Source organism: Mesoplodon densirostris, chromosome 4 (assembly GCF_025265405.1).
Source record: "Mesoplodon densirostris isolate mMesDen1 chromosome 4, mMesDen1 primary haplotype, whole genome shotgun sequence".
Taxonomy (NCBI): Eukaryota; Metazoa; Chordata; class Mammalia; order Artiodactyla; family Ziphiidae; genus Mesoplodon; species Mesoplodon densirostris.
The window spans coordinates 141,816,237-141,836,269 of record NC_082664.1 but is presented as its reverse complement, the minus strand read 5'-3'; the positions used below and the strand labels follow the sequence as shown (position 1 = coordinate 141,836,269).

Here is a 20,033-nt window from a genome sequence, read left to right as displayed (position 1 = left end):
CAGACTTAGGGTGAATGAGAGCAAGAAGGGACGGAACCACTTAGTCATCCCAATGAGAGTTCAGTGACCTAAGCAACTTGTCACTTGTCCCTAGACTGGGAGGTGATTCCACCTACAAGTGCTACAGTCACCGCTGTTTCTCGTTTAACCACTACTTAGTAGTTTCTCTCTCAGCTAATGCTGCTCCTGGACAGTTACATTAAGGATCAGGTAAAACAAAGACGTAAATAAAAAACTGGTTGCTCCTCTCCCTCCCTAAAAATGTTGGGTTCCTTCCACTTTAGAACGTGGCACATAATTGCATGTCATCTGTATCTTTGAAACATCTAACTTGATTTAAACTCTGACAGCGAGGGGTAGGCACGTGCCCTTCGACGTGTTGGCTTCGCTCTGCCAGCGTGCCCACAGAGGGAAGACAGTGATGTGGAGCAAGAAGGCAGGGTCCTGGGGCTCCCCTGGTGGCGCAGTGGTTGGGAGTCCGCCTGCCAATGCAGGGGACGCAGGTTCGTGCCCCAGTCCTGGAAGATCCCACATGCCACGGAGCGGCTGGGCCTGTGAGCCATGGCCGCTGAGCCTGCGCGTCCGGAGCCTGTGCTCCCCAACGGGAGAGGCCACAACAGGGAGAGGCCCGCGTACCGCAAAAAAAAAAAAAAAAAAAAAAAAAAATGAAGGCAGCGTGCCCCTCCTTCTGCCCATTAGAGACAGTTATTCTTTCCTTCTCAGACAGTGAAGTGGAACAGGAAGATCTAGTTCAGTCCCTGGGCCTGGTGAAGGATGTGATTGGAGCTGTGGACAGCAAAGTGGCGAGTTATGAAAAGAAGGTCCGTCTCAATGAAATTTATACAAAGACAGATAGCAAGTCGATCATGAGAATGAAGAGTGGTCAGATGTTTGCCAAGGAGGATCTGAAGTGGAAGAAGCTCGTGCGGGATGGGAGCGTGTTTCTGAAGAGCACAACAGGGAGGCGGAAAGGTGAGGCTCACTCTCGTCAGAGTCTAAGCGTGTGCCAGAGGGCAGCGGGCAGAATCCAGATGTCACCAGGTTGTTCCCAGGGACCCATGTCCAGACGTCACACAGGAGCAGCAGGCATTTAGTTGATCTTAATCTTGTATCAGAAAAGACTGGTTTGAGATGGCTTACAAAACCATATAGAATACCGTAAGAGAATGAGGAAATGATGCAGTCAGGGGAAATGAAAAAAAAAATTTTTTTTAAAGAACAAAGGGTAAGATTCATACAAAAAAGCAAGGTGTTAAGGAAGACGTATTTTCCCTATGAAAGAGGGGCAGCACATTTGGGGTCAGGGTCTCTGGCAAAACGATTGCTAGGAGGGAAATACTATCAGTTGCACAATTCATAGATTCTCTGAGATTAAAAATACATCACTCGTTCCTAAGAGGTGGCAGAGGAGTTTTCAGCTCCCGAGACCTTAGAGAAACAAAAGTTTAACTCACAGCAACTAGATTTATTATTAAACTTTGTTTTTCATCTTTTATCTTTGTCTAAGCAAAAGAGGTCATAAAAGATACTCACTTTCTGTTTGATTTTAGTTTTTACCTTTTAAATGATCAGCCCCATCAAGTGAAAGAAGTTAGGAGGTTTGTTCATTCATCTGTACATCTGGTTCGTTTGTTTGTTTGTTTTTAATAATTGTTTTCATCAAACCTGTATCCTCTGGGCCTATATGGTAACTCTAACCTCAGCAGTAGCCTTGAGTATACCCAGCCCACCTCCCTGGCCTCAGTGAGCTGAGCACACAAAGCAGCCGAGTGCCGTCAGCCCCGCTGACATAAAACTCGGGTGAGTGAAAATGTGTGCTTCTCTCATCGCTGAGGTATAAGTAATGCTATAGGTAGCTGCTCTGGGAGAATTCCCAGGACTCCTTAGCTAGGGTCTCACCATGCTCAGACCACATAGTAAAGAAATCCCAGGCATTCAGCTGCTCTCAAAGGTGAATGTCGCAGGACACCCTGCATTAGAAGTTGGGCTGAGAATGAAGAGACTTGTAAAGAGGTTCTTGCTCTGCAGTATGATGGTTGCCAGAATAGAGAGGTGTGAACCGAGGACAAGAGGAGGGAGCCAGGCAGAAGGGAGGAGGAAGCGTGGAAGCGTGGAGCTGAAGGGTCTGGCCCGCCGGGAAGGGTGGGCAGTCGGGGTCTCTGGCAGCAGAGTGAGGCAGGAAATACGGCTGAAGAATCGGCCGGGGGCCAGGTTGGGGTGGGTGCGTGCTCCAGACTAGGGAGCTGACAGGGATGCTGGTGATGGGAGTGAGTGAAGAATGGGCTCAGAATGGAGGGTTTGAGCAGGAAAGGGGTGAGTGAGTTAGAGTGTGTGTAGTTCAGCTGCTAGGGGCAGGGTAGAGGCCAGCAGGGGTGCGGAGGTACCAGGGACCGAGACGAGGGCGGTCATTGTCGCAGGGATCCAGGAAGGGCTCCTCCGGGCAGGGTCATCTCAGAGAGAAGAAATACCCCTTCCTGCCACCAGCCAGCTGTGCCTCTCACTGCTCCATGATGAACCTGAACTGTGCGATCCCTGCAGCTCCTTCCTTCCAGCCCTGCTGCTCTGTGATGTCCTGAGCCCACAGTTGAGGGCTCTGGCCTCACCGCCACTGTGAGGCCGTGTCGGAGGTAGCCTGATGGTGGGGAAGTACCTGCCCTCTCTTGTAAGGATGGGTTTCCTAGAGTTGCTGCCAGTGCTGTATTTTCTTTACACGGCAGTTTATTTATTCATTCCCGAAATAAAAACTAATAGATGCCAGCCGTTGGAATAATGTTGCGGTCAAAGCAATGGCAGAACGATAGGTTTTCTGGCCTAAAATGTCTCCAGTGGAGATAAGAGTTTGGTGTTTAGTCATTTTCACCCCCAAGTGAAAATGACTTGTGCCAAGAACAGCCAGTCCTGTGTCGGGTAACCCTTGAAAGGGGTAGGATTGTTTTTCTCTGATCTACTGACGCCGTGATCACGTAAACTTCAGGATTCAGTAAAGTTGAAACTTATGTTTTAGAGCTCTTTTTTATTTTTGGCAGACACCTGAACTATTTAAAAGTAAAGTTTAAGAAAAAAAACTTGTCAAAACTAATGGTAGACTTCCGGGGAAGATGGCGGAAGAGTAAGACGCGGAGATCAACTTCCTCCCCACAGATACACCAGAAATACAGCTACACGTGGAACAACTCCTACAGAACACCTACTGAACGCTGGCAGAAGACCCCAGACCTCCCAAAACACAAGAAACTCCCCACGTACCTGGGTGGTGCAAAGCAGAGAGATTCCCGCACAGAGGATCGGTGCCGACCGGCACTCACCAGCCCGAGAGGCTTGTCTGCTCACCCGCCGGGGTGGATGGCGCTGGAAGCTGAGGCTCGGGCTTCGGTCAGAGCGCAGGGAGAGGACTGGGGCTGGCGGCGAGAACTCAGCCTGAAGGGGGCTACTGCGCCACAGCTAGCTGGGAGGGAGTCCGGGAAAACTCTGGAGCTGCCGAAGAGGCAAGAGACTTTTTCTTCCCTCTTGGTTTCCTGGTGCGCAAGGAGAGGGATTAAGAGCGCTACTTAAAGGAGCTCCAGAGACGGGCGCGACCCGCGGCTGAAAGCGCGGAGCCCAGAGATGGGCATGGGACGCTGGGGCTCCTGCTGCCACCGCCAAGAGACCTGTGTGCGAGCGCAGGTCACTGTCCACGCCGCACTTCCAGGAGCCTGTGCAGCCCGTCACTGCCGGGGTCCCGGGATCCAGAGACGGCTTCCCTGGGAGAACGCACGGTGTGCCTCGGGCTGGTGCAATGTCACGCCGGCCTCTGGCGCTGCAGGCTCGCCCCGCACTCTGTGCCCCTCCCTCTCCCCCGGCCTGAGTGAGCCAGAGTCCCCGAAGCGGCTGCTCCTTTAACCCTGTCCTGTCTGAGCGAAGAACAGACGCCCTCTGGCAACCTACACGCAGATGCGGGGCCAAATCCAAAGCTGAGACCCGGGAGCTGTGAGAACAAAGAAGAGAAAGGGAAATCTCTCCCAGCAGCCTCAGAAGCAGCAGATTAAAGCTCCACAATCAACTTGATGTACCCTGCATCTGTGGAATACATGAATAGACAACAAATCATCCCAAATTGAGGAGCCAGGAGTCAGTGCTGTGCCTCTGAGGTGGGAGAGCCAACTTCAGGACACTGGTCCACAAGAGACCTCCCAGCTCCACATAATATCAAACGGCAAAAATCTTCCAGAGATCTCCATCTCAACACCAACACCCAGCTTCACTCAACGACCAGCAAGCTACAGTGCTGGACACCCTATGCCAAACAACTAGCAAGGCAGGAACACAGCGCCACCCATTAGCAGAGAGGCTGCCTAAAATCAAAAAAGTCCACAGACACCCCAAAACACACCACCAGACGTGGACCTGCCCACCAGAAAGACAAGATCCAGCCTCATCCACCAGAACACAAGCACTAGTCCCCTCCACCAGGAAGCCTACACAACCCACTAAACCAACCTTAGCCACTGGGGACAGACACCAAAAACGGGAACTATGAACCTGCAGCCTGCAAAAAGGAGACCCCTAACACAGTAAGATAAGCAAAATGAGAAGACAGAAAAACACACAGCAGGTGAAGGAGCAAGATAAAAACCCACCAGACCTAACAAATGAAGAGGTAATAGGCAGTCTACCTGAAAAAGAATTCAGAATAATGATAGTAAAGATGATCCAAGATTCTATTTCCAAGATCCAAAATCTTGGAAATAGAATAGACAAAATGCAAGAAACAGTTAACAAGGACCTAGAAGAACTAAAGATGAATCAAGCATCGATTAAAAACACAATAAATGAAATGAAAAATACTCTAGATGGGATCAATAGCAGAATAACTGAGGCAGAAGAACGGATAAGTGAGGTGGAAGATAAAATAGTGGAAATAACTGCTGCAGAGCCAAATAAAGAAAAAAGAATGAAAAGAACAGAGGACAGTCTCAGAGACCTCTGGGACAACATTAAACGCACCAACATTCGAATTATAGGGTTTCCAGAAGAAGAAGAGAAAAAGAAAGGGACTGAGAAAATATTTGAAGAGATTATAGTTGAAAACTTCCCTATTATGGGAAAGGAAATAGTTAAGTCCAGGAGGCACAGAGAGTCCCATACAGAATAAATCCAAGGAGAAATACGCCAAGACACATATTAATCAAACTGTCAAAAATTAAACACAAAGAAATCATATTAAAAGCAGCAAGGCAAAAACAACAAATAACACACAAGGGAATCCCCATCAGGATAACAGCTGATCTCTCAGCAGAAACTCTACAAGCCAGAAGGGAGTGGCAGGACATAATTAAAGTGATGAAGGAGAAAAACCTGCAACCAAGATTACTCTACCCAGCAAGGATCTCATTCAGATTTGATGGAGAAATTAAAACGTTTACAGACAAGCAAAAGCTGAGAGAGTTCAGCACCACCAAACCAGCTTTACAGCAAATGCTAAAGGAACTTCTCTAGGCAAGAAACACAACAGAAGGAAAAGACCTACAATAACGAACCCAAAACAATTAAGAAAATGGGAACAGGAACATACATATCGATAATTACCTTAAATGTAAATGGACTAAATGCTCCCACCAAAAGACACAGATTGGCTGAATGGATACAAAAACACCCATATATATGCTGTCTGCAAGAGACCCACTTCAGACCTAGAGACACATACAGACTGAAAGTAAGGGGATGGAAAAAGATACTGCATGCAAATGGAAACCAAAAGAAAGCTGGAGTAGCAATTCTCAGACACAATAGACTTTAAAATAAAGACTACGAGAAGAGACAAAGAAGGACACTACATAATGATCAAGGGATCGATCCAAGAAGAAGATATAACAATTGTAAATAATTATGCACCCAACATAGGAGCCCCTCAATATGTAAGGCAAATACTAACAGCCATAAAAGGAGAAATCGACAGTAACACAATCATAGTAGGAGTCTTTAACACCCCACTTTCACCAATGGACAGATCATCCAAAATGAAAATAAATAAGGAAACACAAGCTTTAAATGATACATTAAACAAGATGGACTTAATTGATATTTATAGGACATTCCATCCAAAAACAACAGAATACACATTTTTCTCAAGTGCTCATGGAACATTCTCCAGGATAGATCATACCTTGGGTCACAAATCAAGCCTTGGTAAATTTAAGAAAATTGAAATTGTATCAAGTATCTTTTCTGACCACAATGCTATGAGACTAGATATCAATTACAGGAAAAGAGCTGTAAAAAATACAAACACATGGAGGCTAAACAATACACTACTTAATAATGAAGTGATCACTGAAGAAATCAAAAAGGAAATTAAAAAATACCTAGAAACAAATGACAATGGAGACAGGACGACCCAAAACCTATGGGATGCAGCAAAAGCAGTTCTAAGAGGGAAGTTTATAGCAATACAATCCTACCTTAAGAAAAAGGAAACATCTCGAATAAACAACCTAACCTTGCACCTAAAGCAATTAGAGAAAGAAGAACAAAAACATCCCAAAGTTAGCAGAAGGAAAGAAATCATAAAAATCAGATCAGAAATAAATGAAAAAGAAATGAAGGAAACGATAGCAAAGATCAATAAAACTAAAAGCTGGTTCTTTGAGAAGATAAACAAAATTGATAAACCATTAGCCAGACTCATCAAGAGAAAAAGGGAGAAGACTCAAATCAATAGAATTAGACATGAAAAAGGAGAAGTAACAACTGACACTTCAGAAATACAAAAGATCTTGAGAGATGACTACAAGCAACTCCATGCCAATAAAATGGACAACCTGGAAGAAATGAACAAATTCTTAGAAATGCAAAACCTGCCAAGACTGAATCAGGAAGAAATAGAAAATATGAACAGACCAGTCACAAGCACTGAAATTGAAACTGTGATAAAAAATCTTCCAACAAACAAAAGCCCAGGACCAGATGGCTTCACAGGCGAATTCTATCAAGCATTTAGAGAAGAGCTAACACCTATCCTTCTGAAACTCTTCCAAAATATAGCAGAGGGAGGAACACTCCCAAACTCATTCTACGAGGCCACCATCACCTTGATACCAAAACCAGACAAGGATGTCACAAAGAAAGAAAACTAGAGGCCAATATCACTGATGAACATAGATGCAAAACTCCTCAACAAAATACTAGCAAACAGAATCCAACAGCACATTAAAAGGATCATACACCATGATCAAGTGGGGTTTATTCCAGGAATGCAAGGATTCTTCAATATACGCAAATCAATCAAGGTGATACACCATATTAACAAATTGAAGGAGAAAAACCATATGATTATCTCAATACATGCAGAGAAAGCTTTCGACAAAATTCAACACCCATTGATGATAAAAACCCTGCAGAAAGTAGGCATAGAGGGAACCTTCCTCAACATAATAAAGACCATATATGACAAACCCACAGCCAACATCGTCCTCAATGGTGAAAAACTGAAACCATTTCCACTAAGATCAGGAACAAGACAAGGTTGCCCACTCTCACCACTCTTATTCAACATAGTTTTGGAAGTTTTAGCCCCAGCAATCAGAGAAGAAAAGGAAATAAAAAGGAATCCAAATCGGAAGAGAAGTAAAGCTGTCACTGTTTGCAGATGACATGTTACTATACACAGAGAACCCTAAAGATGCTACCAGAAAACTACTAGAGCTAATCAATGAATTTGGTAAAGTAGCAGGATACAAAATTAATGCATAGAAATCTCTGGCATTCCTATACAGTAATGATGAAATATCTGAAAGTCAAATCAAGAAAACACTCCCATTTACCATTGCAACAAAAAGAATAAAATATCTAGGAATAAACCTACCTAAGGAGACAAAAGACCTGTATGCAGAAAATTATAAGACACTGATGAAAGAAATTAAACATGATACAAATAGATGGAGAGATGTACCATGTTCTTGGATTGGAAGAATCAACATTGTGAAAATGACTCTACTACCCAAAGCAATCTACAGATTCAATGCAATCCCTATCAAACTACCACTGGCATTTTTCACAGAACTAGAACAAAAAATTTCACAATTTGTATGGAAACACAAAAGACCCCGAATAGCCAAAGCAATCTTGAGAACGAAAAACGGAGCTGGAGGAATCAGGCTCCCTGACTTCAGACTGTACTACAAAGCTACAGTAATCCAGACAGTATGGTACTGGCACAAAAACAGAAAGATAGATCAATGGAACAGGATAGAAAGCCCAGAGTTAAACCCACGCACATATGGTCACCTTATCTTTGATAAAGGAGGCAGGAATGTACAGTGGAGAAAGGACAGTCTCTTCAATAAGTGGTGCTGGGAAAACTGGACAGGGACATGTAAAAGTACGAGATTAGATCACTCCCTAACACCATACACAAAAATAAGCTCAAAATAGATTAAAGACCTAAATGTAAGGCCAGACACTATCAAACTCTTAGAGGAAAACATAGGCAGAACACTCTATGACATAAATCACAGTAAAATCCTTTTTGACCCACCTCCTAGAGAAATGGAAATAAAGACAAAAATAAACACATGGGACCTAATGAAACTTAAAAGCTTTTGCACAGCAAAGGAAACCATAAACAAGACGAAAAGACAACCCTCAGAATGGGAGAAAATATTTGCAAATGAAGCAACTGACAAAGGATTAATCCCCAAAATTTATAAGCAGCTCATGCAGCTCAATAACAAAAAAAACAACCCAATCCAAAAATGGGCAGAAAACCTAAATAGACATTTCTCCACAGAAGATATACAGACTGCCAACAAACACATGAAAAGATGCTCAACATCTTTACTCATTAGAGAAATGCAACTCAAAACTACAATGAGATGTCATCTCACACCAGTCAGAATGGCCATCATCAAAAAATCTAGAAACAATAAATGCTGGAGAGGGTGTGGAGAAAAGGGAACACTCTTGCACTGCTGGTGGGAATGTGAATTGGTACAGCCGCTATGGAGAACGGTATGGAGGTTCCTTAAAAAACTACAAATAGAACTACCATATGACCCAGCAATCCCACTACTGGGCATATACCCTGAGAAAACCATAATTCAAAAAGAGACATGTACCAAAATGTTCATAGCAGCCCTATTTACAATAGCCCGGAGATGGAAACAACTTAAGTGTCCATCATCGGATGAATGGATAAAGAAGATGTGGTACATATATATAGTGGAATATTACTCAGCCATAAAAAGAAAGGAAATTGAGCTATTTGTAATGAGGTGGATGGACCTAGAGTCTGTCATACAGAGTGAAGTAAGTCAGAAAGAGAAAGACAAATACTGTATGCTGACACGTATATATGGAATTTAAGAAAAAAAATGTCATGAAGAACATAGGGGTAAGACAGGAATAAAGACACAGACCTACTAGAGAATGGACTTGAGGATATGGGGAGGGGGAAGGGTATGCTGTGACAAAGCGAAAGAGCGGCATGGACATATATACACTACCAAACGTAAGGTAGATAGCTAGTGGGAAGCAGCCGCATAGCACAGGGAGATCAGCTCGGTGCTTTGTGACCGCCTGGAGGGGTGGGATAGGGAGGTTGGGAGGGAGACGCAAAAGGGAGGGGATATGGGAACATATGTATATGTATAACTGATTCACTTTGTTATAAAAAAAATTAAAAAAAAAAAAACTAATGATAGTGCATGGAAGATTACTGTGGTCTAGCCTGCAAAACTAGACCACCCTAGGAATCAGACATCCTTGCTTCTGTTTTTCCTCATAGCTTTGCAATGAATTACACAGAGAGGGCACCCCAGTTTTGGCAATAGTGGTAGAAAAGGCCAAGAGGGTCCTGCCCACCCAGGAGGCGGCTGCATAAGTCAGCCCGTTGTTTTCCCAGAGATTTGTAGGCTCTCCTTTCCAGAGTGAAGGTGGTACAGAGGGACCTGTTAGGTGTCAGTAGACGGCTCACCTCCAGGGAGGTCCCACTTTGTCCTTAAGGGAATAATGGGAAATGTCACTTCATACTCCTAGAAGATTAGGCCAAGAGTTTGTGGCATTCTTTTGATTCCTGGATCCAACTAGAGATGTTAATTTGGCTTTTGTTTTGTCTTAATTGAGAAGAAGAGAAGGCTGTTTCCACGGTGCAGAGGGGTTGAGGTTGATTGTGCTGTGTTGGAGCTGGGAGCGGAGCCACTATACTCCGTGTACCTGTGACGGCAGCGGGTGTTGTCTAGCCATCCGTGTCCTCTAGGATGTGTGGATGAAGCCTGCCTTTCATTACACTGAGATATTCTTGTACATCACCTTCTGGCAGCCTTCCTGTCTGCTGTCCCACGCCTTTTTCCCATTACTGTGATCAGAAGTTGAGAAATACTATGACCTGAGTATTATGACCTGTAGAATGTGTTGCTATTTCGCATCTGTTAAAGTCCTGCTTTCCAGCTTTACTCTTAAAAGTATTTATTCTTAAAAATCTTGCCTTCTGGGATATATCTTTCCAGCACTGAGTGCTTAAGCCTTCCCAAGACAAGGCTTTGGTGACAAGTCCCATCTTAAAATGCCTCTAAAAATCTAATGACCATATCTGGACCCTGCAGAAATGTCAAGCCCTTGCCTTGGGGGAGTGTAATAATGTGCTGTGCGGGTGTGTTGCTGAGTTTTCCTCTAATGAAGTGCCCTGAAGGTGCTTCACCGTTCAGTGGTCATTGTTCTCTCTTCCCTTTCCCCCTCTACAGAGGTTCAAGCGGTCCTGCTTACTGACGTTTTAGTTTTCCTTCAAGAAAAATACCAGAAATACGTCTTTGCGTCATTGGTAAGCTGAATTGTTTGTCTCTGCTGTTTGTAATTAATAGTATTCAAACTCGTGATGGTAGGTGGTGAGTGTTAACACTGTATTACTGCTCTCCCACCTTCTTAAAATTGGCTCAGGACAGATGCCTCCGAGTCATTTCTTATATACCCTTGCAGTTTTCTGCCCACCTCCCTCCCCACCAATTATTTTTCTGTTCCCTCATAATCCTTTTGAGAGCCTTTGGCATTTGATCTAAAAAGAAATCTGTCACTGGAGTATGTCTCACACATTACGTATTACAAATCTTGCCAATTTATAACATCGCCAACCAGATTCTGTGACGAACTGGAAAGGACTCATCGTGCAGAAAACAGGACTCGAACCTTGATAACCTTAAATTTTCGTTTCCTTTTTGGGAATCTTTTTCTATTGCATAAAATGTGAGTGAGCTGTATGCTTTTAAAAGGCATCTAGTCTTACCTTAGACGGAGGTTGTCTTAAGAGCTAGAATGTTGTATCCATGTCTTAACATCTGCGCTCTCCCCATTTTCCAGGACCAGAAGTCAACGGTGATCTCCCTAAAGAAGCTGATTGTAAGAGAGGTAGCACACGAGGAGAAAGGTTTATTCCTAATCAGTATGGGGATGAAAGATCCAGAGATGGTGGAAGTCCACGCCAGCTCCAAAGAGGAGCGGAACAGCTGGATTCAGATCATCCAGGATACGATCAGCACCCTGTGAGTCACACACCCTGGCCCACCCCCGCCTCCTGGTACCTCTGTGGTTTCATAGTGGTTGGGCCACCATCAGACTAATCAACATCTTCAGAATGTGCTGTTTTGTTGTGGTTGTATTAGGAACAGAGATGAAGATGAAGGAATTCCCAGTGAGAATGAGGAAGAAAAGAAGATGTTGGACACGAAAGCTCGGGAGTTAAAAGGTAAAGCTGGTGGAAGCGGTCTGAGGCTCTGTCTGGGGGCATCTGCAGTCCCATGGAGTCCCCGCTGCTCCTCCATCCCAGAGCCGTCCCGGCAGGCATGTCAACCGAGGAGGGGAATAGCTCCTAACAAAAGAGAGACCAAATCTGAGCTGGCACAGGTCCTGGTGAACAATGGCTGTAGGAATGTGTCTGATACTAGATCGAGGGGATGTTGGGTCTCTCGTCTCGGTATCAGTGTCCTTGGACCCTGGTGACAGTCTTTGTACTTTGTCACAGAAGAATCTGCCAGAATTCATGGTCACATCTAAGATTAAAACAAGGAGAGAAAGGTACTTGCGGGAAAGAATTTTCCAGTTGATCCATTTGTCAGTTACCCCCGCCACTGTGCCCTGCGTTCCAAATCTGTCATGAGGTGGTTTGGGGAGAAGTGTGCTTATGGGTTATGTTTGACCACTCTCTGTCAAGGCCCTACTGTTTCATGTAGTCTTGTTGGCATCCCTGCAAGCACTGTATTGCAGTCCCCACTGTGTAGGTGAGAAAGCTGAAGCCCATGAAGGCCAAGCAACCCAGGGTCACACACACACAGTTCATGGCAGAGCCAGGGCTGTGCTCCCTGTCTGCTCAACTGCAGGGCGCAGTGCTCGTGCCCCTTTGCCGGTGCTTGCTGAGTGTTCTGAAGTAAATACGTGTTGTGCTTTGGGTAGAAGTAAGGCCCAGAGTCAAGTAAATATAGGCGCCCAAGGAGTTTACTTATTACTTCATTCTGTTTCAATGGGGAGAAAAACAAAAAAAGAGATGGACAGATTTAGACTGGAGCCAGTATCTCATTTTTTAATCTCTGCCTGTGATTAGGATGGCAGAGATAAGAACTGCCTTCTTTTCACATGTATGAAGCACCTGGCCAGGCATAACGCTAGGTGCTAGGGGTACAACGAGCCCTGAAACACTGTCCCTGCCGTCGGGAAACCCCCACTCTGGCAAGGGAGATCTACATAAATGACAGGGCACTTAGACCACAGACACATGTAAAGTGCATAGGACCCACGAATCCTGCCTGTGGTGAGTCTCACAGAGATGACACATGAGCTACATCTGAAAAAAATTACCTCATCAGATGAAGAATAGTTAGGTGAAAAGTGAAAAAGGACTTGACATGTCTGCCAAGGAATGAAGGTTTGGTATGTCTGGAGAGTCAGGGCTGAGTGATGGGAGATTAAGCCAGGAAGCCACCACATCTTGAAAGGCAACAAAGGGAATGATACAATTTCTTTAGCAAAATTTAAACTTAAATTTTTTTAACTGGTATTGACACCAGTTGGGAGAATTGCTTGTGGGGCTGGGGGAGCCCACTGGGAGTGGAAAAGCCAGTTGGGGGACTCTTGGGATAAGTTTGGTGAGAAATGGGCTGGAGGGGGGATGGACGTGAGTAAGAAATAAGGAACCACTGTGGTGGGTGGTGGGACAGAGTAAGGAGACAAAACCGCTCCCAGGTTTCCAGCTGGGTAACTGGGGGATGACAATGTTGTTGCCTGAGGAAGAGGCCACAGGCTACAGGGAGGAGGCAAGAGGGGTGGCAAGAAGGGAGAACAGAGGTTTCTGACCTGCGGAGAACAAGGCGTCTAGGTGGAGAGAGCCGCCTGACAGTGGGACTCAGCGGTCTGGTGCTCAAAAAGTGGGTAGGCTTTGGGGTGCCTTTTGTGAGTTATCAGCACATAAGAGGTAATTGAAGCCATGGGAGTGACTGAGGTCCCCGAGAGGAAAGCATGTAAAGTATAGAAAGGAGTTTAGGATGGAGCCCAGGGCTGGGGGGTGGGGGGAGCCCAGATACTCATTCATGGCAGGTGGCAGGTCTGGTCTGTAAAGTGCTGGAGTAAGAGTGGTAGGAAGAGAGAACCAGTAGTGTCCTCAAAGGCGGATAGGGAGGGAAACAGTTTTATTTTATTTTATTTTATTATTCATTCATTCATTCGTTCATTTTGGGCTGCCTTGGGTCTTTGTTGCTGTACGCAGACTTTCTCTAGTTGCGGCTAGTGGGGGCTTCTCATTGCGGTGGCTTCTCTTGTTGCAGAGTACGGGCTCTAGGCGCGCACAGGCTTCAGTAGTTGTGGCTCGCAGGCTGTAGAGCGCAGGCTCAGCAGTTGTGGCACACGGGCTTAGTTGCTCCACGGCATGTGGGATCTTCCCGGACCAGGGCTCGAACCCATGTCCCCTGCATTGGCAGGCGGATTCTTAACCACTGCACCACCAGGGAAGTCCGGGAAACAGTTTTAAATGGGGGAAGTCATCCACGCTGGAAAAGATGAAATGAAAGACTTCACTGGATTCAGCAGTGAAGGGTAACCTTGGAAAGAGCAGATGCAGAGTGATGGGCAGAAGCCAGAGAAGAGTGTGTGGGTTGAGAAATAAATAGGAGGCAGGAGAATGGAACAGAGTGCAAGTTTGTTAAACATCAAAGATGTTATAAAATACAGCCCTATATAATTCAGAACTAGACAGTGTGTTTATGGGATGAAGGATATTGCTAAGCATATAAATTCAGTAATCAGACAAGTCTTTTAATTAACTATCCCTTAGGCTTTCTATCAGAAATAACATTGTTTCTCCTGATAACTATTCTTCCGTCTGTCCATGTGGAAAGTGTGCTATGTAACTGATTGGGTTTCTTTCTTTAAATTGGTCACTAGGAAACCCAGAACAAAACTTACAGTGCTTTAGCAAACCATAAAAAATCTTATGTGTTTTGTTTCTAACTTTACTTCTGGATTCTTTTTCCGTCTGTGCTTTTCTTTTTTTCTTAACATCCCCACAGTTGCCTCACCAAACATACATTTTTTTGATCTATATTCTGTGTTTGTTCACTCATGAAATGGAGCTAGCTTTCACACTTTAGTTTTTCATAAATTGGGATAGAACCTGCAATCAGTGCATATATTTAATATGGTAATGTGTTTGTTTCCTAGGGCTGCCTTAAGAAAGTATCCCAAACTAGGTGACTTAAAAGATGGGAATTTATTGTCTCACGGTTCTGGAGGTTAGAAGCCCAAAATCAAGGTGTTGGCAGGGCCATTTACTCTGATGGCTCTAGGAAGAATCTTTCCTTGTGGCTTCTAGCTTCTGGAATTTTCTGGAAATCCTTGGCATTTTTCTGGCTGGTAGATATACCACTCCGGTCACATGGCTGTCTTCTCCCTGTGTCTTCAAATGGTCTCCCTCTGTGTGAGTCCAATTTTCCCCTTTTTATAAGCACACCAGTCATTTTGGATTAGGACCCACCATCATGACCTCATTTTGACTACTGCAGTAAAGACCCAATTTCCAAATTAGGTCAGGTTCTGAGGTACTCAGAATTAGAACTTCCATGTATCTTTTTGAGGGGGCACAATTTAACTCATAGCATAGTACTTCCTTTCCTTTCTATTTTTTCCTTGATCTTTTATTGACTATTTTCCTAGTGGTCACTTGATAGGGAGAGAATGTTAAATGTCAATATCATTTTAAAACATTAAAAGGAGTTTAATTGCCCTGACTTTTCCTGGTCACCTATAGCCTGAATCATTAATTAATAATTAACTGGGCTTCCCTGGTGGCACAGTGGTTGAGAGTCTGCCTGCCGATGCAGGGGACACGGGTTCGTGCCCCAGTCCGGGAAGATCCCACATGCCGTGGAGCGGCTGGGCCCGTGAGCCATGGCTGCTGAGCCTGCGCGCCCGGAGCCTGTGCTCCCCAACAGGAGAGGCCACAACAGTGAGAGCCCTGCATACCACACACACACACACACAAAATAATAATAATAATAATTAACCGTACACATATCAGAAGTTGGAAAGAAATCGAGTGGGTCAAGTACTTGGAGATCATCCAGAAAGGAAGATGTGACAAAATCACCAATTATTCTTGTGGCTCTTCCAGTTTTTAATCTGTCTTAGACAGCTTGGGCTGATATAACAGAATACTATAGACTGGGTGGCTTAAACAAAAGACATATATTTTCTCACAGTCCTCGAGGCTGGGAAGTCCAAGATCAGACCTGGCTTTCAGACAGCTGCCTTCCTGGCTTTCAGACAGCTGCCTTCACACTGTGTATTCACACAGCCTTTCCTTTGTGTGTGAATATTCAGAGAGATCTCTCTCTCTCTTCCTCTTCTTATATGGACACTAAGCCCATCATGAAGGGCCCACCCCCATGACCTCATCTAATCTTGATCACCTCCCAAAGGCACCACCTCCAAACACTACCACATTGGGGGTTAAGGCTTCAACACAGGAATTTGGGGGGTGGGGCACAAACATTCATCCCATAACATTATCTTTCCAGTGTTGCTTGCTTTGTGACTTCATTAGATTATCACTGTAAAGCACTAATTATCCCTTGTACCATTTTTACAACGAATATGTATTTTGATTTTTTTTACAGGCTGAAGAGCTAGGCAAGAAATTGAATTGCTTGAAAATTTTAAGCTCTCCACGCTGCATGCTTTATGATGCTAAGTAAAAGTTGCCTTCATTGCTCGCTGCAGAATATAAACAAGTGTCAAGCATCTTAGCAAAGAGGGATCATTTAATTTAATTGCAAATTAAAAAACATAAACCACCTTAAACGTGGAGCAAATGCTGCATCAAATCAATACAGTAATTGCACCAGGGCAATTGAGAGGCGCACGGAGTTTCCGTACCTTGAAAGCTAAAAGAAGCCAGTCACTAGGAGGGTCGGTAAGCTCTGCTGAATGATGGGCGATCACAGTAAATTGCACTAAGCTGGCTGAGTTCTTCATTGTCTGTGGCAACACAAAGGAAGGGTCTTTGTCCTTGAAAAGCAGTTAATAGTCCTTTTTGTGTCTTGGGTTGGAGAAGTTCTTACAATTTCATAGTGGCGGGTTGGGGGGTTGGGGGGGGGAAGGAATGCTCCGGGCCCTTGCAACGCCTTGTGTTGAATGTTGATTCTCTTGGGACCCAGCAACTATTTCTTTACAGACCTGACATATTGTGGCAGCTAAATGATGCCAGTGGAATATGTCTGATTGACAGACCCCAAGTCAGTGGTGCTTTGTTGAGCCATTCAGGTGACACTGGCCCTTTGTTTAGCCCTGGAGTACAGAGCAGGCACTGGCAGATTCCATTCCAAGTTACTTTTGTTTCCTGAAAGTGGTCCTCAGTCTTACTCCAGGGACGACCTGGGATGAAAGATGGGTGAAATGGGTAATCCCCTTTGTCATGGGATTTGAAGGGTATGGAGAAGGTCTTCTGTCCCAAATAGCTCTCCTCTCACATCCTGTCACAGTCCTGAAATAACTTCCCATAGACACACATTCCTTTGAGTGTCTGAAGTGCCAGTTAAAAGGCAGTCACCCCTGGGAAGGATGAGCAAATTAAACAATTAACAGCTATTAATACTGCAATGTCAAGCTGATTCAAGAGGAAACATCCTATGTGCCCCCATGAGGTGTTCATGAAATAATGCCTGATTGTGTGTCTCAATTAATTTAACAAAGTAACCAGTCACCTAGCAAGAACCTGAGGGAATGGGACATTCCACGTGCATGGACTGCAGGGTGTTTCGGTTGTCAGCTCCTTGGCCTTCTTTGCTTCCTGGCCTTTTGTGGGGAGATATGCTGTGTCTCTGGCCTTGCCCTCTCCAGTAGACACAGAGGAGTACGTGCTTGTGGCGGCTGCCTGTGCCTCCATGCCCAGAGGCCGTAGCCATTTTCCCTAGGCTCCCCTAGCGCTCTGTGCCCCAGTGTGAGCTGGGTCTGAGGTCCATTTCCCTACCTGTCCCCCATCCCTCTTTCTGCTCTCAGCTCACATGCTGCGCCAACAACTACCTAAGTAGCTTTCACCATTCTCTCCTGCAAGGGCCAGCCCCTGCTCTTTGCATTCCCAGCTATGGTTAGTGTCTGAAGAGACCCCTACCTGACCCCGGCCAGACACGCTTCCCTCCCCACCACCAGATCGGAACCCTCCCTTCAATTCCTCAGGAGTCTAGGTGGAGTCAAATTGGTCACAAGCCTATTATTTCTAAAGATTTGATTTATTTATTGAGTAGGTAATTTGTTAATATAGTACATACATCAAAAGGCACAGAGAATAGGCAGTGAAATGATGTCTTCTGGCCCAGCTGCCCAATTTCTTTTTTTTGAGGCAACCACTATTATTACTTTTTAATTTATCTTCTGGACATATTATATGCATATGTGTGTGTGTGTGTATGCATACAAATATACATATGTGTGTAACTTTCTTCCTTCCCTGCCATAAAAGAACACTATTCTGATCTTGCCCCTTTCTTTCTTCCTTCCTTTATTTTTTTCTTTCTTTCCTTCCTTCCTTCCTTCCTTCCTTCTTTCTTTGTTTCTTACTTTCTTTCTTTCTTTCTTCACTTATTTATTTATTTAAAAATAGACTTTACTCCTTAGAGTAGCTTTAGGTTCACAGCAAAATTGGGAGGAAGGTACAGACATTTCCCATATGCCCCCTGTACCCACACATGCATAGCCTCCCCATGATCAACAGCCCTCACCAGAGGGCACATTTGTTACGACTGATGAATCTACACTGACATGTCATTATCATCCAAAGTCCGTAGTTCACATCAGGGGTCACTCGGGGTGTTATGCATTCAGTGGGTCTGGACAAATGTATAATGACATGTATCCATCATTATAGTATCATACAGAGTATTGTCAGTGCCTTAAAAATCCTCTGTGTTCTGCTTATTCATCCCTCCTTCCCTAAACCATGCTTTTTCACTTAAAATTGTATCTTGGGCCTCATTCCATATCAGCATGAGGTGAGCTGCCTCATTGTTTTTAATGACTACATAGTGTTTCCTTACATGGAAGTTCCATAAAGTATAGGCTGTTTTCAATCTGTTGCTGTTGGACGCTATCCATCCCTCAGGTATCCCTGGACTCGCTGGAGCTGGACTCCGGCAAGTGGCGCCCGAACAGGGACCTGAAGGGTAAGTGTAAATAGAGTGAGTTCGGGATATCTAGGCTTCCACCTAGGGTGCTGCAGACCCCCTTGCAGAGTATAGGCAAGGTAAGTGAAGGGTGGATAATCTAATAAGTTATATAAAAGGTAAGTTAACTATGGGTCATAAGGAATCTAAAGAGAGAAAATTATTTATTGATATTCCTAAGCATATGTTATCTGGAAGAGGTATTAAGGTAACTACTAGTCAATTATCTAACTTTTTAAACTTTATTCAAGAACAATGTCCGTGTTTCCCAGAGGAAGGTACAGTTAATTTGGATACATGGGCTAAGGTAGGGGATCAATTAAAAACATATTATTCACTTCATGGTCCTGAAAAAGTTCCTGTAGATACTTTTGCTCTGTGGAATCTCATTAGAGATACCTTAGATCCAGTACAAGAAAGACAGAGAATACCTTATATGGGAACTCCAGATGAAAGTACTCCCTTAATACCTCCAAAGCCACCTCCTAAGAAAGTATTGGCAGCTACATTTGAAAAATGTGAAATAGATGATGATGATGATGAGTTGTCCCCTCAGGATCAACAAGACCTGGAGGAGGCTGCTGCTGCTTATCATAGAGAGCCAGATCCTTGGGATTTTCCTGTTATTAATTCTGAGAGAAAAACACCGTTGCCAAAAGTTAGTTATCCTGCATTACCAGATTATAAACAAGAGATGCCTTTGAGACCACCTCCACCTCCTGCAACTAACAAAATGATTAAAAATACATTTAATATTAAGCCAAAGATGCATTCCAGAAGAATGCAGGTCTTTGATGATCCAGAATTTGCTGCTTGTTTCTCTGTAGGTTTTGAAGGAGCCTTTGATGATGGGGTGACATGGGAACCTCTGCCTTATAAGATTCTCAAAGAATTAAAGGCTGCATATGCTGATTATGGACCATTAGCTCCCTATACACTCACTTTTTGCTAGATACTCTTGCTAACAGATGGATGACACCATATGATTGGGTCCAAGTGGCTCGAGTCTGTCTCTCAGGTGGGCAATTAATACTACTATGGAAGATATGGGAGCTTTACAGCTTGGATTGCCCTCTCTTGTTGCTGTTCCAATAAATTATAATTATTATAGATTTACAATATTGCTTTTTTACTATTCCTTTGGACCCTCAAGATAGAAAAAGATTTGCTTTTAGTGTACCCTCTACTAACTTTAAACAACCTTATCAAAGATATCAATGGAAAGTATCACCTCAGGGAATGAAAAATAGTCCAACCTTATGTCAAAGATTTGTGGATAAGGCTATAACAGAAATAAGAATTAATAATCCGGAAGTATATATGATACACTATATGGATGATATATTGTTGGCCCATTCAGATAAAGGA

General features: G+C 44.1%; 1 protein-coding gene across 1 annotated transcript in view; it reads left to right on the top strand.

Annotated features, from left to right (window-relative positions):
• AKAP13 (A-kinase anchoring protein 13) overlaps positions 1-19,617 on the top strand; it is a 32,725-nt gene extending 13,108 nt beyond the window's left edge. The window contains exons 10-15 of the mRNA XM_060096119.1: positions 724-972; positions 10,716-10,792; positions 11,326-11,507; positions 11,628-11,805; positions 18,605-18,665; positions 18,938-19,617. Coding sequence (XP_059952102.1) covers positions 724-972; positions 10,716-10,792; positions 11,326-11,507; positions 11,628-11,805; positions 18,605-18,665; positions 18,938-19,617 — 1,427 coding nt within the window. The remainder of the gene's footprint in view (positions 1-723; positions 973-10,715; positions 10,793-11,325; positions 11,508-11,627; positions 11,806-18,604; positions 18,666-18,937) is intronic.
• Positions 19,618-20,033: the final 416 nt, after the last annotated feature.